Source organism: Mustela erminea, chromosome 10 (genome assembly GCF_009829155.1).
Source record: "Mustela erminea isolate mMusErm1 chromosome 10, mMusErm1.Pri, whole genome shotgun sequence".
Classification (NCBI taxonomy): domain Eukaryota; kingdom Metazoa; phylum Chordata; class Mammalia; order Carnivora; family Mustelidae; genus Mustela; species Mustela erminea.
This window is the reverse complement of record NC_045623.1, coordinates 24265548-24288752: the sequence shown is the minus strand read 5'-3', so window position 1 is coordinate 24288752 and position 23205 is coordinate 24265548. Positions and strand designations below refer to the sequence as shown.

The 23205-nt window shown below is 42.8% G+C and overlaps 1 protein-coding gene across 5 annotated transcripts in view; it reads left to right on the top strand.

Annotated features, from left to right (window-relative positions):
* CDC14A (cell division cycle 14A) overlaps window positions 1–22900 on the top strand; it is a 172660-nt gene extending 149760 nt beyond the window's left edge. For 3 of the 5 annotated variants that reach the window (XR_004289706.1, XR_004289705.1, XR_004289708.1), the window contains 3 exons: window positions 1542–1664; window positions 2355–2869; window positions 21887–22900. Coding sequence is in view for 1 of the 5 variants with exons in the window: in XM_032360600.1 (XP_032216491.1) it covers window positions 1542–1664; window positions 2355–2688; window positions 21887–21916 (487 nt within the window). In the remaining 4 variants the exon portion in view is untranslated. The remainder of the gene's footprint in view (window positions 1–1541; window positions 1665–2354; window positions 2870–21886) is intronic. The other 2 variants (XR_004289707.1, XM_032360600.1) reach the window with 2 other exon arrangements.
* The last annotated feature ends 305 nt before the right edge of the window (window positions 22901–23205 follow it).

The window sequence follows — 23205 nt, the reverse complement described above, 5'->3', positions numbered from 1 at the left end:
AGTCCTGGGGTGGTTTCAAGGCACCACTGGTACCAGAGTGCTGTACATGCCTTGATGAGGGCTTGGACATGTTTACCAAGACTGTTGATAAGATAGGGGTGGAAAGCTGATTCACCTCTCACCTCTGACTCTTACGCAGCCCAAGGTTTTAGGGTGGTTTTGTGTGGGCATTTCTGAGAGGGCTCAGACTTCTCCAGAAACTTGAGCTGTTTCCTTGTACCACTTTTCCCTTTCATGTTTTAGAGACAAAACATGTACTTAAAATGTTGTTTGGGGGGGGGAGGATGATGAAGGAAAGAGTCTACAAGTAAGTAAGCTCTTCTAGAATAGATAGGAAAGCAAGGTCCAGGTGCGTTTAAACAGGTTTGGTATTAAAACCGTGACTGGACCCTGGCTGTCCAGGTTTGAGTCTGTTTTCCCTCAAACGTTAATGAATATCCTCTCTGAGTCTGGCACTGGACTAGTCACTGGGAATAGAAATGAGAGACAGTCCTTTGCCCTCAGTGGAGCTTATAGCAAAGAAAAGAAATACCAGACAATGAAATATGGCACGAGGGCTATGATTTACCTTGAGACTATATGATGAAACAGGATGCTTACCCTGCCTGGGAATTCAGTGCTTGCTCTATAGGGTACCAGCTGTTTTGACCAGCAAAGCATAAGCAATGGAACGAGGCAGATGGAGGTGGAGGGGGAGTAAGGGAAGGAGGAGATGCTCTGGCAGCAAAAACAGCATATGCAGGCTGGACACAGGTGTGAGTGCTGTCCATTCAGGGAGCTCAGAGCAGTTTGTGTCGCTGGAGGAGAGATGTCTAGTGGGAAAGCGTGGAAAGAAGGGACCTGTTCACAAAGGCTAAGGCCAGATAGGAGGATTTCATAAGTACAGCCAAGGAGCTCAGGCTTTCTGGGCACTGAGGAAAGATTAAATGGTTTAAACAGCAGAGCGACATAATTAAATATTTTAGATTCTACCGGAGGCTCTTCAGAATTTGAATTTTAAGGAAGAAGATTATAAGATGTTGCTAGTAGCCACGAGGAAAGAGTAGTGATGGCCTCAGCTAGGGCAACTGCAGAGTGGAAAGAAGAAGACAGATTTAAAATATAAAGAAGTAGAATCTAAGGACGTGCAAAGAACGAACACCACCATCAAAGAAGGGATGACCAACAGGGCAAGATACTGGTGATGGACAGGACTTTGGACCCTGGATTGGAATCCCAGCTCTGTCCCTTGCTCACTGAGTGACTTTGGATGAGGAGCTTTTCCTTTGTGGCTGTTTGCTCACTTGCAGAGTGAGGATTGCTGTCTCAGCTACCTCACAGGGCTGTTGTGAGGATGAGCCGATTACCATCTGTAAGGTTCTCAGAAGAGAGCCTGACGCAGAGCAAGTGCTCCGTCAGCCTTGACTGCTGCTCCTGTCACTGTTATCGTGACCTGCTGCGATCTCTTTAATGTTACTAGTTTACCCTGTCTTAGGTGATTGCTAAATATTAAGATGACACAGCTTTTGTGTGACATTTTGCCCTTTTTTTTCTCCACAAAGATTGACTTCGTCCCCACAAGGATCTGCAACTACTTTGAAGACCTCAAAAGTGGCTTTGTCCCCTTCAGCGACAGCCAAGAGGATAAACAGAGGTTCTTTGTCCTCGGGTGCCAGTGTAAGAAGGTAATTTTTCTCTGCTTCTCAGATACTGGCGGGAAGTAGAGGGAGGCCATAGCACACAACGGGTTTGGCTAAAGTTTGTCAGAGGAGGGGATCAGGGAGAAGAGGAGGAATCACAGACGGCTCTGTGACCCTCCGAGGCTTCTGTTCTGTCTCACATGGCAGGACAAGGCTGTGGAGGGAGAACCGTGTGGCTTCCCTTTCTGTAGTGAAGCTCCAGCTTGCCTAACGCGATCAGGAGATTGGAGTTCCGTGGCACAGACTAATGCTATGTGGTATTGTCGTTTCTCCTGCCATGGGCAGAGGCATTAGAATGAGTACGTGTAAGTTAAATCTTACACTGAAGTCTACGTTTTGCTCTCCTGTTATATGGCCCTCTTCATTTACTCTCTACCTCAGGACACATAGAACTCCCAGATGTTCTATCTCCACATATCCAGTCAGAGTGGTTACGCCAGCTTCTTGGGCCTTAATTAACTGCTTAGACAGGAAGTTAACCTGTGTAACTCAAGGCCCTATACGATACCATCACCAAGAGCCATAAGGAAGCCATTCTGTTACCATGTGCATTGATCTGAACTGTCTGCATCCCATTCCCCTCATGTCCTAATTATGTGTTTTAGAAACATGAACTCCACATGAGTCTACATCGTTGTCTATGTCCCCCCTCCCCAACCTGTGTTTTCCATTCAGCTTTTCCATAAACTCCCGGCTAGCCAGTTCTCTAGGCAACTTGAATGCCGCAACACAGGAGCCAGAGAACAAAAAGGCCTCCTCGTCCTCTAAGGCGGGTTTCGTAGCCAGTCCACTCACCAACCTCTTGAACGGCAGCTCCCAGCCGCCTGCCAGAAATTACCCTGAGCTCAACAACAACCAGTACAGCAGAAGCAACAACAGCAGCGGGAGCACCCTGAGCAGCCAGCCGAGCCCCCACAGCGTCAAGACGGAGGAGCACCCCACCCTCCTCCGGCCCTCCTACACCGGCCTCTCTTCTTCCTCAGCAAGATTCCTGAGCCGTTCGATCCCCGTAAGTTCGCAGACACCACCTCTCGGTCCTCAGAACCCTGAGCGCAACTTTTGTGCCTTGCCTTCCCAGCCAAGGCTGCCACCCAAGAAATTTAACAGCGCCAAGGAAGCCTTCTGAGCGATGCCTTCCCTCTGTGCTGTGAAACTGTCTATGCACGTCCATTCTGCTGGCTCCTCTTCAAGTAAATGCCAAGTTTCAACTGGGGTTTCTTTCTTCCTTTCTTTTGGTCCTCCTCCTCCCACTCCTTTTTAGGTGATCTCTCTTCCAAGGGAAACAGCTTTCATTCCCTTCGTCGTGGACACTGTTGACTCAGGTTACTTTTCGGTGAAGTTTGCGATTCACTCAGGGTCGCTGGTGCCAAGCCAGGAGCTGGTTCGTTCGATAGAAGGTCTTGGCTTTGGTTGTGGTGGTGGTAGGAATCATCGCTTTTCCCCATCATGTTAATGAATGAATTTCGGAGTATTTAAATGTGGAAGGTGCTGAGTGAATAGGACCTTTCTCAGAACTAACCATTAGGTCCCTGAATAAGTCACCTCCTGCAGGGGACTGACCCTGCAGAATTAACAAAATGGCAAACGGAAGGTGTTGATAAGGAAGGATCACAAGTCGGTATCTGGGATGTAGGGGAGGGGAAGGCAGAGTATCAGGAAGATGTTTAGAATTAGCCATCACTCTTCCAGAGACAGGATGAAAGATCGCCAAACACATTCTCCCCATGAGCTCAGGATATAGGTTACCAAGCCCCACCCCCCACCCCACCCCAGCCTTTTAACCAGAAATCCCTGTTTGGTCAAATCTGTTGCTTCACCCCATGCTGTGAATCACTTCAGTCACATATTTTGATTGCCTCAAAGGGAATGGAGATCTATGAGAATGTGAGCTTTGAGTTGAGAGAATAAGGACAGAATGGGAAAGAGAAATCAATCTCAGAGATCAAAGAAATGTGAATCAGAATGATTCCAGTCTGGGCGCAAGGCAGCTCCAGAGTCCTGGGAGGGCTGGGACCCAGACTCCTTCATGCCCGCTATTCTTCAAACATGTCCTCAGCCATTGTCCAGGGAGAGGCTGATTTCTGCAAGGGAGCAGGGGGAAGGCAGTGTGCCTTTCTTGGGGAACAGAGCCCCATGGGAATAGTTAAACGAGACCCACTTTTCTTAGATGGTGGTTTAGGGACCACCTTTCCTAACTCGAGGACGCAGTGCATGTGTGTGTTGGTTGGACACATTACAACTCACATCCCTACCTCAGCCTCTCTTCAGAGGTTTTTTTCCCCTCTTCTGTGCACACGCAGTCCTTCCTGGCACGTACAATTGACCCTTGAGCAACACAGGCTTGTACTGCAAGGGTTAACTTATTCACGGATTTCTTTCAATAAATATGGTACAGTATGTTTTCTCTTTCTTATGATTTTCCAAATAACATTTCCTTTTCTCTAGTTTACTTTATTGTAAAAATACAGTATATAATACATATATTAATTGTTAATGTTCTTGCTAAGGCTTGTCAACAGTAGGCTATTGCTAGTTAAGTTTTAGGGGAATCAAAAGTTTTGAGGGTGCAGATTTTTTTTTTTTTTAAAGATTTTATTTATTTTTCAGAGAGAGAAGGGGAGAGAGCGAGCACAGGCACACAGAATGGCAGGCAGAGGCAGAGGGAGAAGCAGGCTCCCTGCTGAGCAAGGAGCCCGATGTGGGACTCGATCCCAGGACACTGGAATCATGACCTGAGCCGAAGGCAGCTGCTTAACCAACTGAGCCACCCAGGCATCCCGAGGGTGCAGATTTTTGACCGGGTTGGAGCCAGCACCCTAACCCGTGCATTGTTCAAGGGTCAACTGTATAATTTTCCCCATAAGATTTTATTTCCCATGATATTTTTCAACATTATTTTAGATTCCTGTGTAGATCAGGGCCCCAAGCAACTGCCAGCCCACTCTACCCCTTAATTTGCCTCTGATCCCACTCTATGATGGGTATAGGTATATCAGTGAAGTTTAATCTTAGTAATTCGGGGGTTCGATGGAAAATTATAGGTATTTCCCTTTGCACAACAAGGTTTACAAATCATGTGCTTCCCAGCTGGAGTTGAATTGTCAGCATTTTTGTACGCTGATTGTGGGTCAGCCTCATTTTTAGACCAGAGTACAGATCTGTTCATTTTCAGAAACAGTGTTACACATACAGATATGTAGGTAATTACATACATATTTGCTGATTTCGTGGCTAAAGAGTTAGGGAAATCTACATTTGCAGCTGAATACTGAAAGCATCAGGAGCTTGACCACGAATAACGTTCTACTTTTTCTGGATCTCGGTTTTTCTCTTGGCTGTTTGAAGTATGGGGATACATCTCTGGGTGAATGTTCATCTCCCCACCTCCCATATTTGTATAATTTAGTTTTTGGTGTCATTCCATATTTTATTATTTGTCTTCACCTCTCCTCCTCCTCCCCATCCCTCTCCTGGCCTGAACAGAATGATTTTCCAATAAGTAAATTTAAAGTAATAGTCTGTGTGGGCAGCTGCTGCTGTTCCCCTCTTCTGCCTCTTAAATTTGTCATCTTATTGTAAAGAGAAGCATTTATAAATAGAATTGCCAGCATGACCACATTTTCCTCCTTCTTACCCTCCCGGGAAGTAAGAAGTAGCAGGTCTCTTAGAGCTGACTTTTTGCTCCTTTATCTTTGCCTAAAAAACCTCTGTGGGAGGGAAGGCTCCCAAGTCCTACCCTGCTAGCTTGCTGGTAGAAAGTCTAAATTCAGATGGAAATTCCCATGTTATGTGGAATAAAGCAGGAGGTGGTGAATTGTTTCCCTTTATCGGTCCAATACAGCTTTTCTCACTGTGGGTTTCTTGCCTAAAGAAGGTGGTCCTTCTCTCCAGGGCTTCCTAAGCTGTGGGGCATGTGGCCCCTGAAGAGCAAGGAATAAATCACTCAACAGAAATGTTTTCAAATCCTTGGGTAGGAAAGGAAGTCTGTATGGCAATATCCTCCCAGCACCTTTAAGAAAGACCCAGAAACTCCTAGGGGATGAGGGTGACGTGTGTTTAGAGGGAGTCTAATATTTTAGAAGCTGCAATTAGCATCTCTTGAAAGCTGCAATTGCTCTCTCACTTTATGCGGCAGTTCAGCCCCCAGAAAAATGTAAAAATGATTTCCTTGTTCTGTCATTAAATGCTTTAACACAGAAAACAAGAGCAAATGTTAAGGAATTCTTCTGGTGGTGACAGAAAGCTGAGAAACCATCTGATTTTATTTTTATTTATTTGGCCTCTTCTGTGAGCCTCAAGGTTTGTACTGCCCAGGGCAATGCACAAGGTTTCATATTTATTAACCTACTCACTGTTAAAAAAAAAAAAAAATCAGTTTTCCCTCCCTGACATTCAGAGGAGTTTTCAAATGCTTAAGGAATGAGGGACGTGTGACTATGGTGTGGGTGGGGTGGAAGTATTTTATTAAATTAAAATTACTTGCAGTATCTGTCTTGAATATTTGCTCTGTTTTATTTTTAAGAGACTTACTGCTGAATTGCTATTCATCTCCGCTGTCCTTACCTGACCCCTGGAGTCTGGGTTAGGTCATGATCCCTTCTCCATAAGCTCTTCTATACCCTACCTTGGTCTAAATCAATACTCTCCTCGCTCTGCATTTTAACCATCTGTTCATTTCTCTGTATCCCCCCACTAAGACTGTAAGCTCTGTGCGGGCAGGGACTGTGCCTCTGTTTTCTATGCCATAGTTGTATGCTCTGTACCTAGCATACAGTAGGCACTCGTTAAGTATTTCTTGAATGAGTGGTTGGGTGTTTACATGAGTCAATGTGTTAAGAATTATTGCCTCCATTTTAAAGATTAAGAACTTAAGGGTTTGAGAGGTAAAATATTTTGTCCTAGGCCTGACTGTACCATGAATATGCAGAGGCATAATTTGCACCTAGGTCAGTTTGACTCCAAAAAGCACATTCTTTTTGATTACATTATGTCACACATATACTGTGGCAGGTGTTTAAAAGACAGGGTTAGCTAAAGGATATCTCATTGTTTCAGGAGAGGTTAAGTAAAGATGTGGAGAAAGGGTAACACTTTAGTTGGGTTTTGGAGGATGAATAGGAGCCTGGTGGAAATCCAGTGATGAAAATAGGAAGAAGAGAAATGGTCACTGCAGGCAACATTTCAGTCTATAAGACCAGAACTGCAGCCTTGTACTATAGTTAGACTCTAAGCTTCTGAAGACAGGTAGACATGGGTTCAAATTTTCTCTCTTGCCATGTCTTATAGTGAATATTTTGGCAGGTTATTTAACCTTGCTGAGCCTCAGTAAAGTGAATAATGGGAATGAAAATAAACAGGGGCATATCTAGGTTTTGTGCACCCTGAAGTTTATACAATTTGGTGGGACCTATCTAAGACAAAGAAGACAAATAATTTTTGTGAAATTTACACAACATAAGGCTGTGTGCTTGGAAAGGAGTTTGTTTGACAGTGGGGCCTTGAAGGGTATAGGGTAGTGATCACAAGGTCTTTGTAATAGGGTGGTTGATTATTAGCTGAGGAGGTAAATCATATGCAGTAGTTTACCCAGTTGCTTACAGATGGTGCTCAATTCTTGCTAGCTATTATTGTTTTAAGAGCAGTGAGTGTTCCAATGTAGAAAGTCAGGGGAGATCACCTGTAGATGAGGCCGGAAAGTTAAGCTGAAGCCAAACAGGGAAGTAAAGCATGAGCTGTCGTAATCTTGTCAGCAGAGTGACTTGATCAGATCTGATCTGATGAAGACAATTCTGGCAGTTGTGTGCAGGACAGCTCTTGGTGGAAACCCTCAAGGCAGGGAGACTGGTTTGAGCCCTGTCTGCTATCCTCCGTCCCTGCTCAGCAGGTGTCCTTGGGTAAATGCTGTGCTTGGTCAATAATTATTGCATGTTTTATTTACTATACACAATAGTATTGATGCTATTAAATAATCGTATATGACCAACAGATCTACCATATTTTATAATTAATTTTTAAATGATGTATTTATCTTTGTAAATGAAAACTTAACTACCCAGAGGAAAATTGTGGTCCTTCGTAAACATCTTTTTTATAGATGTTTTTTCTAAATCTTTTTTATACAGCAAGCTTTTTGAGGAGTTGTAAAATAATGTGCTTTGCTATAAAATATATATACATACAGATGTTTGTATATGTAGAGTCAGGTTGGTTATGAAGAACTTCTCATCACTTTGGTGTCACAGGGTCACATTAAGCTTTGCTGTATGGAGTGGCCTTTTGGAATAAGCTTTTGTTGTATTGATGGGTAGGGTATATAAGTGTAAATAAGCTGTTCTGTGATAAGGTTCTTCTGAAAGCTGCTCTGGGCATCACCTATTAAAACTTTTTGTGATTTTACTACTGTTCCTCAGCAGTAGCTTGTACGAAGCTTTGCTACTCACTCGTACATACTGGTCTTTGGACGTTTCCAGAGACGTTCTCACGGCAATGTTGCAGGTGATGTCGATGAGGCCATTCACTGTCTCTCAGAATTTCCCCACTTTCCTCTATTCTGCTGCTTTCTCATCTTTGTTGTTTTTGGGTTAGCCTCATGGATGATCTTCCTAACTCAGTCTCTCCATTAATTCGTACTGTAAGTAGGGGCCCAGGCTCTTTGTGTCAAGGGCCCGATAGTGTTTTGGGCTTTGTGTCCCAACTCTTCAACTCGATACTTAAACAGATGGTGTGGTTGTGTCTCAGTGAAGTTTGATTCACAAAAATAGGGGGTGGGCTGGATTTGGCCCCTAATCTATAGTTCTCCAAGCCCACTTTAAAACACTGTCAGGTAAGAAAGAACTGATCTCATCGTTATACTCACCTGTTCAAAAGTGACCAGGAGGGGTGCCTGGATGGCTCAGTGGGTTAAAGCCTCTGCCTTCGGCTCAGGTCCTCTGCCTTCAGCTCAGGCCCCGCATCCTGAGCCCGGGGCCCCAGCATCCGGCTGTCTGCTCAGCAGGGAGCCTGTTTCCTCCTCTCCCTCTCTGCCTGCCTCTCTGCCTACTTGTGATCTCTGTCTGTCAAATAAATAAATAAATCTTTTTTTAAAAAAAAAAAAGGTGACCAGGACTCCCAGTGCTAGAACAGTAATCCTGAATTCTTTTGCTGAGCTTCCAGGCCTTTTTCCCTCAGGTCCCCTTCTCATATCTCTGTACCTTATTTACCCTGCTTGTCCCTGAGTGGGTTCCCTTGGCCTCTTTCCCCACTAGGTTCTCATTATTGCCCACCTCTTGGCCTTTGGAAAACCCTTTCTTGAAACCAACACCACCCCCCCCCCCACACACACACCCTCTTCACCAGTTTCTCATTCTTAAAGAGATATGCTACCTTCTACCTACTCTCTGAAGCCTTCCTCTGCAAACCGGCCCCACCCGACGTTTTCCTTTTTTTTTTTTTTTTAAAGATTTTATTTATTAACTTGACAGAGAGAAATCACAAGTAGACAGAGAGGCAGCCAGAGAGAGAGAGAGAGGGAAGCAGGCTCCCTGCCGAGCAGAGAGCCCGATGCGGGACTCGATCCCAGGACCCTGAGATCACGACCTGAGCCGAAGGCAGCGGCCCAACCCCCTGAGCCACCCAGGCGCCCCAACGACGTTTTCCTTTTTAACTAACCTTTCTCTCGGTCCTGCCCGTGATGCATATTTAGTACTTCATCAGCAGGTGCTCTTTTTATAACATACCTGAGCCTCTGTGTCAGTTAACCTGTTGTCCAGATATATGAGGCTTGTCTCCAACTTTTAGACTTTCTTTGAGTGTCAGTATACGAAGTTTCATAAAGTTCTTCTATAGTGTATGGTTTCTAACATACCTCTAGACACGGGAAGGAATTAAAAACAGTTCCTTTGGTTTGCATTTGAAAGGACAATTGAAGTGAACTATTGTGTGCGTACTTACTGTTTGACCCTAGCGTTCTCCTTATGCTGAAACTGTCATGAATGCCGTTCCCTGAGTGAGAGGGAGCAGCCGTGTTTGTACTCCGCCGGTTAATCTGCTCTCTGTGGATGAGTTCCCCATCGCAAACTTATTTATTTTTTGGTAATCATAAGGCAACTTGAATTTTTGCCTCCAATATTACTTTTGTCCCTTTACATTTATTTGTTGGTTATCGCGCTTCTTTTTTATTGACGTGGACACATGGGCACACAGAGTTACATTACTTTCAGGTGTGCAACAGTGATTCGACATCTCTCTGCATTCTGCCGTGCTCACCACGAGTGTAGCTCCCATCTGTCATCATACGATGCTATGACAATGCCATTGATTATACTCCTATGCTGTACTTTTCATCCCTGTGACTTACTCGTTCTGTAACTGGAAGCCTGCATCTCCCACTCCCCTTCTCCCATTTTGTCTGTCCCTCACCTACGTCTACTCTGGTAGGGAGTAGTTTGTTCTCTGTCTCAGATTTCACCAGGGCCAGACCAGCACTGGTAGCCTGTGAGTAGGTTAAGTTCTGTGTTCTGGCATGAGTCAGAAAATATATATAAATATAAATATAAATATAAATATAAATATAAATATTTACTTATATAAGGAATTAGTGATCCTTAGAGTAGGACTTGGAATAGGATCAAAATACTAGATCCAGCCCAGTTTGGTGGAAATCTGAGTGATTGGCATGTGCATGAGAGCTTGCTTCATTTTTACTTTGTGTGACGGTGAGGAGCTACTTATTGATTGTTTGAACATTCGTTCCCAATAAAATTCTTCTACTTTCCAATGGGATGTTAATAGCTTTTCTGGATTTAACCTTCATGTCTTTCCTCTCTGCCTGTTCCCCACTCTACAAACTGTCATCCAGTTGTGATTTTAATTTTTTAATTTTTTTTTTTTGAAGTTTTTAAGTTTATTGGACAGAGATCACAAGTAGGGAGAGAGGCAGGCAAGTTGGGTGGGGGGGAAGCAGGCTCCCTGCTGAGCAGAGAGCCCGATGCAGGCTCAGGACCGCATCCCAGGACCCTGAGATCATGACCTGAGCCGAAGGCAGAGGCTTTAACCCACTGAGCCACCCAGGCGCCCCCCAGTTGTGACTTTAAATATGATCTTGAATCACAAATCTTAAAGATTAAATATTACATTTAATACTAAGGATCAGTACCAGCTTTCTAAGCTGTATAAACATTTAAGTTGCTGTGTTTTTCCCCTCTTCTCTGTGTTGTGGCATTACCTTAAATGTGATGGAATTTTCAGCTAAAGGATGTTACTAATACCGAGAACATGAGCTCCGTCTTTGAACTGCATCTTTGTCCTTTATTCGGCATTGGTATTCTTTTGTTCCAAGGAGACTGAGATTGTTACTTGACAAAGCATCAAATTGTTTGAGGTCAGCGTGGTTCAGATGGTGCCTTTAACTCTGCATATAAACTGTTAGGTACACACCGTGTTTGCGGATACAGCTAAGGATCTTTTCAGTTTCCAGGGTTAAACCGTGGTTTACATTAATTTGCTGTACAAAGCCGGTCAGCTGTGTTTGACTCTCCATTTGAGAGGACTCTTTCAAATACAGAACTTTAATCTCAAATACATCAGAATTAGTGCCTTCCTTGTTCAATTTAATTTGACACTTTTCTTAGGCGATAACAAAAACACTGCTAAGTCAATAGAAAAGAGTCATTCTAATCTTGCTTTATTTGTTAATTTGGCCAGGAGCAGAGAGATTTTTATATATGTATAAAGACTTGTCCAATTAAAAAAATTATCTACTATATATATGTCTACCATAAGTGCAGTATTTTTTTAATGGAGGAACGTGAAAGACATATAAACCATTGCCTCCCACTAGATGGAAAGCTCCATGAGGGCATCTTCTGGCCTACCTGATCGTCTGCCCTCATTTTTCTGGTCCCTTCTATCTGGCTTTGTAGTACTGCCAGAATCTGCTTAAAATACCAGTTTCCTAATGTCCTTTGCTTAAAAAGCTTCTTTGGTTGAAGAACAAAACCAATTTTTCTGAGATTTGTCTCTTTCCGCCTGAAGTGCTACAGTTTCACCATAATATACCTAGATACAGACTCAGTATAGTTTCTATTTTGGAGCCTCAGTGTCTGCTTTCAATCTCAGGGCCGCTGGCTTGTTCAGTAATGGAAAGTCCTGAGGCGTTTTCTTCTTGGACATTGTCTGCCTTTCCCCTACTTCTCCTTTTGTGACACCCCCTAGACTTATGTTCAGTCTGTCCTCAGCATTTCTTACCTTCTGCTTTACATTTTTAAATTCAGTTGCTCTGGTTGTGTTCTGATTGGATTCCTCCTGCTCTTTCCCAAACCATTAATTCTCCTTTAACTGTGTCCATTCTGGAAGGTATCCCCAACCTACTGACCTTTTGGTTTCAACGGCTCTGTCTTTTATTTCCAGCATTTCTATCCATTCTTTAGGACAGCCGTCTGTTTTTCTTTGGGCCTGCCTAATTTTATTTTGTAACTTCTCATCCTTTTTATGGGTATGCTTCATGTTTTCACCTTGAGGATCTCAGATGCCAGGCCATCATGAGATGGTTTCCTTATTTGCATTTTAGCAATATGTGAGCTTTCCTCTCCTGGCTGGAGGCTCTGCTAGTTCTCTTGGTGTTCATGTTCCTTGTGTCATGCATTTAGAATTTAGAATTTTAGAATTCATTTGCAGGTTTACACTGGATAGGAGTTTTTGCTTCTCTCCCCTCTCTCTGTGATTTCCCTTCCTCACCCACTGGCTTTCTTCTTGGTTCCCCTTGACCCGCCCCCTCTCCCCCCAAGCCCGGGTCTTTGAGTCTAGAAACAGAGCTCAGGACCCAGGCTCCTCTGTCCCTTGCTGAGCTCAGCAGGCTGGCTTCTTGAGGCAGGGATGCAGCTCTGCATAAACCCTGGCCCCAGAGCAATTGGTTTCCTCTTCTCCAGCCCCCTTCCCAGGTGGGAGAGCCTGATCCCAGCCCCAGTTTCAGTCCTGGGGCCTGGGGCCTGTAAACCCTCAGAAATGGAACACGAGGCCACCACTCCTCCATAGCCAGTGACCTACCGCCGTGACTTGATTTTTTTGTGGGCCGTAAAAAAGCTGACCATATTTTTGCACCCTGCGGTGCCTTTTCTCCCATGCATTTTTTTTTTTTTTTTAAAGATTTTATTTATTTAGGCGGGAGGGAGAGGAAGAGAGAATCTGAAGCGCTGAGTGCAGAGCCTGACTCGGGGCTTGATCTCATGATCTGAGCCAAAACCGAGGGTCAGCCGCTTAACCGACTGTGCCTCTCCCACACACATTATCCTCACTTGGCTTTGTGAGGGTGAGAGAGCTCTCTGGGCCTCAGTTATAGGAAAACTCATCCCATTCATGGAGTCCCCCCTCTTAGGCCTCATTGTCTCCTGAAGTCTCCCTCCTAATACCATCCTAATGCAGGTTAGGGTTTCAACACGGGAATTTGGAGGGGGTGGGGAAGATAAACATTAAGACCGTCGCAAGCAGTAAACTAAGAGAAAATTAAAACGTGTCTATTTGAAAGTGAGCAAAAGAAGGTTGCCCTATTCCAGCCTAATTCCCCTTATTCACCCCTTAAGTTCAAATTGCTTTCCCTCTGGTGACTCCCAAATCTTTACGGTGAGGGGTAAATGCTGGCTTCTGACGTTTTAAATACTGACTTTAGACTCTCCTCTCCTTTGAAAACTCCACCCAGTGATCTCCTGCTCCTTTTGTCCCCGTCACTGCCATCTACTTACCTTCATGCCTTGAGGACTCTGGCTTTACTTTGCAGCTACCAGGCTACTGCTAAGTTTCTCCAGAACGTCTTCGTGATCGTGACAGACCTCTTCATCCGTGACTCAGTGAGTCACTCCGCTGTGCCAGGCATTGGGCTAGCCGCTTCCTATATACATTATCTTATTGATTTAGTCCACAATTTAAAGATAAAGATATCAGGACTCAGAGAGTCAGTGACGTGGCTAAAGTCTCACAGCTACTCTATTTGAAACTTTCTTAACTCGGGTGATCTTTATTTTTATTCACTTGGAAGTCCATTTCATTGACCTTTTCATCACTCAGCGCATTGCTTCTGGTACCTTGAATCCTGGGAGGCTCTTCTCAGACAGTTAGCCCACTACTAACCCTTCCCCATGACCTCTCTATGACCCCTGCCTGCCTCCCCAGCCCTCTCTGTTCCCTGCCTTCTGTGACCCACAGAGTCCTTTCTGCTTTCTCTTTCCAACATTCTGTTATACTTGGGACTTCCTTCTGTAGCCACTTGATTGCTAGCCTCCAAAATAAGATCAATCCGACCATTTCCTGTCTGTTCTGAGTCTTTCTTTCTAAGCACAATTGGTGAAAATGCCATCACCTGGCTGCCAACTGACTCCATTTCAAATGAAGTTGTAGTGCCTGGCCCTTCAGTGCTTAGGAATACATCAGTTATCCCATTTTGGCTCCCTTGCTCTTCCTCACACAGGCTGTTCCAAAACTTCTCAACATTCGTTGTCAACACTGCCACTCCAGCCTCTCGGGGCTGGTTGACTTTGCCTTGAGTCCCACTGAGAACCTAGAATTTATCAGGAGTGATTTCCCTTTACTGTCCTCTTTACCTCAAAGTGTGCCTGCATCTGACTTGTCCTTTTTTTTTTTTTTTTTTTTCTTCCCTTTGGATTATAGGAATCATTACAATTTACCCATGGTAATTCTAGTCCCCTGTATTGTTCTTCCCAAACTATTCTAGGGAGTTGCCTCATCCACTTCCTTCCTCCTTTATGTCTTCAGTCTCTTATTCCTCACTACAAACAGGTATATCCGAATTGGTCAGAGTGGCCTCGCCAGTCACTTCCCTCAGTCCTGTCACCTCTCGCAATGTCTCCTTTTTTTTCCAGATAAGATTTCGTTTATTTATTTGATGGAGAGAGAGCTACAGAGCACAAGCAGGGACAGGGGCAGAGGGAGAGGGAGAAGCAGACTTCCCACTGAGCAGAGAGCCCCCCCCATGGGGCTCTATCCCAGGACCCTGGGATCATGACCTGAGCCAAAGACAGATGCTTAACCGACTGAAGCCCACCAGAAGCCCACCACGTCTCTTTATGGCCAAACTTGGGGCAAGAGCGGAAACCCCCCATTCTGGTGAAGGTCTCTCCCACAGGCTGCCCTTGACTTCTTTAAGGCCACATCAGATGATCTCCCTCTTAGTCTCTCTGCAGCATTTGACAATGTCAACCACCCTTTTTGTCTATTATTTTTTGTCTCCTTTGAGTTTTAGAATGCTATTTTCCCATTTCTTTCCCTCCCTCTCCTTTAAACTATTATCTATCTGTCTGTCTTCCTCTGCCTGCCCCTTCATGATTTTTCCCAGGACTCTGACCTTGGTCTACGTATCTCCTGGGCATTGGATCTACGTGTCTAACTTCTTATGGGCATTACCCGGGACAGAATACATGCTCCTTCAATTGCCTGCTCCTCCTTTCATTCCCTTCCTTAGTAACTGTCACCCAAGCTAGAAATCTGGTATCCTCTTTGACACTTCTCCTGCCTTTCCCTCTGCACACAGAGCCACTCAGTCCTATCCGCCATCCCTCTGAGATGTCTGGTTTTCGCTCTTCCATTCTCATCACTGTTGCCCTAATTGAGGTCTTCACGAACTATCAGAATAGCCCTTTAAATTTTCTTCCTGCCTTAAGTGTCACTCAACTTCCATCTTTTCTCTATACTGCTGCCGGTGTTAGATTTGTAAGACACGCTGATTAAACCGTTCCTGTGTTCCACATTGTTCATTGTCTCTGCTGTGCCTGTGGGGTCCTGTCTGGAACCCGTGGCCTGCCACTAGGGCCCTTCCCAGACAGACCTTGTGCACCACCCCCCACCATCTCTCTCCAGCAAATCCCACCAGGCATCCTGGGTACTCTGCTTTTCCTCGTCTCTGTGTGGTTTTAGAATTTCTGGGCTGGTTCCACAGTTGTTTTTTTTGTTTTTTTGTTTTTTTTTTTAAGATTTTTATTTATTTATTTGACACAGAGAGACACAGAGAGAAAGGGAACACAAGCAGGGCATGTGGGAGAGGGAGAAGCAGGCTTGCTGAGCAGGGAGCCCAATGCAGGGCTCAATCCCAGGACCCCAGGATCACGACCTGAACCGAAGGCAGACGTTAACGACCGAGCCACATAGGTGCTCCTACGGTAACCTTTTTGATGCAGCATTTGTGACCCATCTATCTCGACTCTCGTGGGGCTTCGTTCATATCCCCTCCACCGCTGCTCTCATATTCTAGTTAAACTGTATGTGGTTCTCTCTTCTCTCTGCTGGCTTTCAAGCTTCTTAGAGGGCATCTTTGTTGTCTCAGGTTCCAAAGTATAGTGAGTGTCTCATAAATATTTATTGAACTAAAAATTGGATAATATATCTAGGACCGTGAATGCAAAGCAAAGAGCGAAGGTGCTTAGGAGCCCATTATCACCCGAAGCACAGGAAGCACTAACAAACCAGAAAACAGATTTTCAGTTTTAGCTTTAATATACAGTTATTTGAGAGTTTTTTTTTTCTTTTCTTCTAGAAATGTGGCTTTACTAAAATAAGAGACAATACATTTTAATTGAGCTTGCATCAGTATAATTTTGGAGTTCAAACGAACTGGAAACACTCACGAATGGTTGGCTGAGTCAAATAGAGTGTCAACAACAATCTGTCATCTAACAATTGAGCTTTTTGTGATTGTTGAAAAGCACAGATGAAGTTCACTCAGAAAAAAAGAATCTATTAAAAGTTAGGTAGGAAGGTGAAAGAATATTTTATATAGCATTTTATTTAACCGAAATTGGCTTGTTAAATCTTGGGGTCCCCGAAATGCTTCGAGAACACTATAGAAACACTATAGAAAAAGGCTGATTTTACAAAAAAACCTTAGCCTCTTTGTGTTAATATAATGCCAATAAAGCCTTATCCAGCTATGTTTCTCTACTAGTGTTATTGGAGAAGTATTATTATGTTAGCAAGGCCAAAAACTCCCAGTTTCTGAAAACACATTTGTGGAAATGGGTATCTGTGAGCACATTTTGTATGTTGGTAACTTACAAGCAGTACAAAAACCAGAAACTCTTTCTTGCAAAGCCATAAAGGACCCCAGAGTATAGAAGCATTTATAGATAACCTTATTATTCCTCAGTGTTTATTTTTTTCCCCATTTGTTCATTAAAATTCAATCCTGGAGTTCTATATAAAATAAGATACCATATTGCCAAATGTATTTTTTTTTCTTTCAATTATCTATGCCATGAAAACAAACTACTTTGAAAGGTGCTCTTTGCCTCTGAGTTAGAACTGAAACCAAGGGTAGCAAAGTAGACTACTTTCTCTTCCTTAAGGGACTTGGCAAGATGGGGAAATGCAGAAGACAAAAGGTCAGTGTGGCAAGAGCCCATGGTGGTTGTGAGTCAGGATACTGACCCAGCAGGAAACTCACATTCCAGGTCATAGGGCCTTTGTTCTAAGTTATTTGAACATAAATACGTCATTTCATTTGGTAGCAGAGACCTAAATTTTTCATTATTCTTTACAGCTTGCTGTTTTTTATAGTCATCGCATTATTGTATTTATTAACCATCTTACAGTATTTATATCTGTAATTATTAGACATTTTTCTACCATGATTAGGTAACTGGGCTGTTTAAAAAAGAAACACCTCCAGAATAGCTAAATTTTTAAAGTCACTACCTACATCTGCCAAAACAGATTAGTAGCAAATTTCCAGAACAGAACAAATTGTCTTGATCTCCTTACCTAACACTTTGTTTTATGTCAAATCTAACTGCTTTCAGGGAACAAGACTTCTTGATGGAAGCTTATATTTTGACATAAAAATTTTGGGGGCTGCAAGTGTAAGGTAATTTTATCCTTATTTTGAAGGCTGAATATTGCTGTATTATTAGTTTTATGGTATTCACACTATAAAAAACACCATATATTCATGACAGACTTGATCTGGTCTTAGCTTAGGTCAAACTTACTAGCTCAGGAACTTGAGTATCCTGTTTGAGAAATTATATGTTTATCAGTAAGCGCTACCTTGTAAAGTAATATTTACACCTCAGGTGCCCCTTCTTCATAACTATATCCATTGTCATTCCTGAATTTTTGTAAAAATTTCAGTATTAATTTTATGATAAACATTGGCCAAGCCGAATTATAACTTTAATCGGAGTACTTAAGCTTAGGTATTTTTGTAAAGAAAATTTCTTTTTAGCATATTCCTAAAAATTACTTTGGATTCGGTCCTAAAAGGATTTTTCATTTTAAAATGTCTGTATCTCCTTAATAGTATCATACATACTGCTTTCTCTTTTTGTAATTTAATATTTCTTTTCTCAGCCAGGCTCATAACCTTCTTCCGGTTATTATTTGTCTGTATTAGGGTGACAGACGATGTCCAGTTGACTATGCAGTGATCACAGGACAAAAGCTAGAAGTGTCTTGAGGTGTTGTACTCTGGTGTCCAAGGGTTTGGGCTTTAAGTCAGCCTGCAGAGCTCCACCACCTCCTCCTTGTGTGACCTAGGGCAAAGCCTTTCACCGCTCTGTGCCTCAATCTCCTCATCTGTAAAATGACTCATTTTACATATATAAATGTAATACATATAAAATGTTTAGAACTGTACCTGGTATGTAGGAAGTACTCAGTAAGTGTCTATCACAGAGTAATGGACCTCTTCAGTCATAGATCTAGTTTTTTAAGAATTCCAGACAGTGGTACTTTAATCTATTTCCTGAATAATAAAATCAATAGTTTTTTCAAATGATTATGGAGTACAAAATACATTGGCATCTTTGCTATAAAAATTAGCAGTGCTAATAACTGGTTATTGTGTTTTCTGGGATATTTATTGGTAACTTTAGGATACAGCTAACAGACGAGCCAGAGGCCCTCGACACAGCCCATCACGGAAGCGTGTGGAATCTAAATTCCACTGTCATCCCACATGATTGCTTCCACAGTGAAAAGGCCTTGAAATACTAGTTACGTTTTTTTCGAGTGAACACCTCTCCTAGACTTTAACAGTTCTCTTTCTTCCCTAACTCCACTTCCATTAAGATTTTTGTTTTAGACTGAAAATGAAAGGAAGGTACTTGTTCCAAAGTGCTGAAGTCAGAATAATTTGTTAAGCCCCATGTATTATTTCCTTTAACTTTGTTTACACCATATAAAGAAACTGTGGAAGAATCTGGGTCTCTTATTTTTATCCCCCAGGGCCAAAGGTATACTGTTGCTGTTTAATAATGATTTGTTGAATGAATTAACCAGCACGACAGAAGGTCCGTTCTTCAGCCAAACTATGTCTTTATTTGTTTAAGGAGGATCCAGAGCCAATGAGGCAACATGAAGTGAGCACACGAGGTGGGAGACGAGGGAAGGCAGCAGGGATTGTAGGTGACAGTATCTGCAGGTTGCATTACACAGCAGCCGAGTCTACGATCTCTGCTGTGTGTAAGGAGAGGCTTCTGCCTGGAGGCAAATGCGAATATTTACTTCATATGATTGATAGATAGCCCTAAAATTATTCTGGAATGTTTGTTTTCCAGGGGCATCACGATTCCATAAAAGAAAGAAAGATAGGTACCCACCCATATTTACCCCCTATATATTGATACATATTAAAAATACCTTACCTGGAAGAAAGTTTAACAAAGACCACTTGCCTGGTGTCTGTTCATTTGCTAGATCTCTGTCTATTGAGAACTGATGGAACTTTAGGGGTGCTTGCAAAAACAACTCTGTTCTAAATTTATGGCAATCTGAGGAGCTACGTAATTGCTGTCAGTGGTAGCATGAATAACTTTTCTAATTGGAACAAAAGCCACATTTAACTATTCCTACGAAAGCATTGGTCCGTGTACAGCATGCACACTTTGCAGTCTTGCCGCTGGGGAGACCCTACGGCTCTGCCCTCCCTGCCTACTTGCCAGACTTCAGAAGAAACTAGGAAAAAGCAGCCAGAAAAGTCAGAGTCCATTTTGAAGCTCTGATTGTTAGGAGGGCAACTGGTGGGCCTACACGTTAAGACATGTACGAGAGCTTCAAGGCATTAGACTGTTTTGGTTTTTTTTTTTAAGATTTTATTTATTTATTTGGCAGACAGAGATCACAAGCAGGCAGAGAGAGGAAGGGAAGCAGGCTCCCCACCGAGCAGAGAGCCGGATGTGGGGCTCGATCCCAGGACTCTGGGATCATGACCTGAGCCGAAAGCAGAGGCTTTAACCCACTGAGCCACCCAGGCGCCCCTATTAGACTGGTTTTACTGGACTTTCTGGCTTACCTCTTGGGCTCTCCATGAGTTCAATTCTACTTAAAGGATAATGCTCTACTTCTTTTTTTTTTTTTAAAGATTTTATTTATTTGACAGAGAGAGATCACAAGGGGGCAGAGAGGCAGGCAGAGAGACAGGCTCCCCGTGGAGCAGAGAGCCTGATGTGGGTCTCAATGCCACGACCCTGAGATTGTGACCTGAGCCAAGGCCGAGGGTAAACCCATTGAGCCACCCAGGTGCCCCAATAGTGCCCTACTTCTTGATCGTCTCCCCTGTTCTGAATCCTTGGCGTAAATCATTCTGTAGTGAGAAAATCAACCTGTCAACCTTTTTTACATTCTTCCTAACATTTCCGTTCTCCGTCTTCACATTACCCCTCTACCTGGAAACTTGCAGCCTCAGAAACCACTCCCCTCCCCAACCTTCCTTCCCACTCCTTGCCTCCTGCTTTGCTTATGTACAGTGTTACCGTCACCCTCTGCCCATTACTGAATGTTGACACCTCTGACTTTTCACTCTATGTTTGTGTGATGGTGTGGGCTCTTGCCTGTCTGAGGGCAGGCTGATCGCTTTTTGACGCTGTAAATGGCTGCCCACAGGGTATAAAATGCACAAGGATTGTGAAGCAATGAGAGTGAACAAAGAGAGTATGAATCCTTTTGTAGATGATTTGCCCAACAGATTCTTTTTACTGATATGCCTACTGTCAACAAAATGCACTAGTCTCAGAATTGAGAAGACCTGTGAATACCAGGCTGCAGATAACTTTGAAAAAGAATTATTGGGGGAGGAGAAAAGGACATTTGGCAGCAAATCAAGTAAACTTTGTTGTTGTGAGGTGCTAGATAAGAAGAATTGTGCAAGAGAATTTGTTCATGTTCAGACTGATTTGTGTCGTCCCCCCCCCGCTTTTTTTTTAATCTTTGTGTTCCCTCTCTTTAACTGCTGTTTACTGCTCAAAAATAAGTATCTGGCAAATTTTTTCGAGCTATCTTTATCTTTTCCTCGTTAATATCTATTATCAGTGCATTCTTAAAAAAAAAGATTTCATTTATTTATTTGAGAGAGAGAGAGAGCACACGTGCGTACTGGAGAGGGGTAGGGGGAGAGAGGGAAGCAGGCTTTCAGCTGAGCAGGGAGCCCAATGTGGGGCTCGATCCCAGGACCCTAAGATCATGGCCTGAGCAGAAGGTGGAGGCTTAATGCACTGAGCCACCCCAACACCCCTTATCAGTGCATTCTTGATTACATATCCCCATCGTGTTCGTTCTATGTGATTATCTAATATGATGTGAGGGAGAGATTTGCGTTTTTATTTTTCTCAAAAGCTGCCCACTATTGTGTATGACTGCAAGATTCTTCTACACAAATGCTTTTGGGTCTTAAGCTTAGATTTCAAAGCTAGTGGTGCTCTGTATCCTCCTAAATGAAAAGGATTTGTAAGCTATCTATTAAATTCAAGCATTCTTAAGGAACTTACTTAAGCGACGGCTAATTCTACTGCATTAGAAGCACTATTTGATATGGATTAGATTCAATAAAGTATATATAATCTTACAGTTTATTCTAATAAACCTCAATTCAGTTACAGGTGTTGTTTAATATCTTTGAGTCAAACTTAGTATTATTGCATAAAAGCTGAGAAGTGAGTTTGATGCCACCCACCAATTTGCATATAACACTCAATTTTTAACTGCTACGAACAAATCGTAAGCCTTTTAAAATACGGTTTTCTTGCAATCACATCACATAATTGAGTTTCTTATTCTTAGCAAATGCTTTGTGGGTTTTTTTTTTTCATCCTTTTCTGTTTTCTGCTAGTATATTTCATTGATCTTTTATATAATAGATGCAAACTGTCTCTTTGTTGAAGGAGGAAGCTGCAGGTGTATTACCAGTTTCGCTTGTGATGGACTTTAACCTGGGTTTCTGTCTCTCCCCCACACAGTCCCTTCAGTCTGAATATGTTCATTACTAAGCCCCCGCCACTCCGGTGAAAGCGCTCCGCTCTTAGACACCAGGTCTTCATCTGGACAAGCAATGCAGAGAGAGAGAGAGAGAGAGAGAGAGCAGCTGCTTGTCGGAGGAGTCTTTCTGCCTTCCCGCCTTAAATGAAGGAGAGCGCTAACATAAGACCTTCAAGAGACTTGAAACCAGAAAAACTCTGGCTAATGACTACACTAAATGCACTGAAACTAGGTTTATAGAGCTGTCAACACTCAGACAGTTGTAACGTTGAATTTGGTATCTTGAAAGGTTATTTTTAATGTATTTCGGTAATACATCTGTTATTACAATTACATGTACAGTGTTACATTATGTATGTATTGTGAACTTTAAGAGACTATTTTGATAAATTTATACATATATAAAATTATGGAAAAACTAGACTATATTTTGACTTAGATTTTTCTTGCTGTTTGCTACCAAAAATTTGTATTTTGAATTTGTTTAGTATGGTTTTGTCTACCACGAATACAATAATTCCTCTTTATGAAGAAAGAGTAAGGGAGAAAGTTTTTAGAAAGTGATTTTTATGTTCCCATTCTGAACAGGGCATATCAGTTCATTCTTTTGGGGAGTCAGTCAAATATGATGAGTTTATCCAAGCTGATCTCTGGAGAGAGGAGGTTGATTGGTTGATAGGACTTCTTTAGACTACTTCTTTTCCCTTTGTTTTTGTTGCCGAGCCATTTCATTTCTCATCCTTGGGGGGCTTTAAAAAAATTTAACATCCAGTTGGAGATCAGAACTCCCTGAATGTTTCTCCTGAAAACACAGCTTGTCTCTGTGTGAAATGACTCAACATTCCAAATGCCTTTATTTCTCTCCTCTCACAAGAGCCCTGACCCCAGTTAGGACATTCCACGCTTGGTACGAGGTTGTTGTCTGTAAGCACACATGGTCTGGCACCTGTTTTAAATCAATGAAGAGAGAAAACTGGAAAAAAAAAAATAAAAAAGAAGATGCTGCTAAGTAGTTCTCTGTATCAAAGGAGATATGTTTGAAACAGATGACGAACACCTACCACACAAGCTAGCGTATCAGAAGCCTGACATGAGAATGAAGGGACTCCTTATAGGTGTTCAAGGCCCATTTATTGAGTATAATCTTGTGTTTTGGCCTCAGAAGCCCAGAGGCTTCATTTCTCTGGGCAGCTGGGAAGCCTTCGATGCTAATTTTTTCCCATGCTGCCTCAGAAGACACCTCACACAGTTAAATGGATCCACATGAAGTGCTCTCCTTGCCACCACTGAGTTATTTATA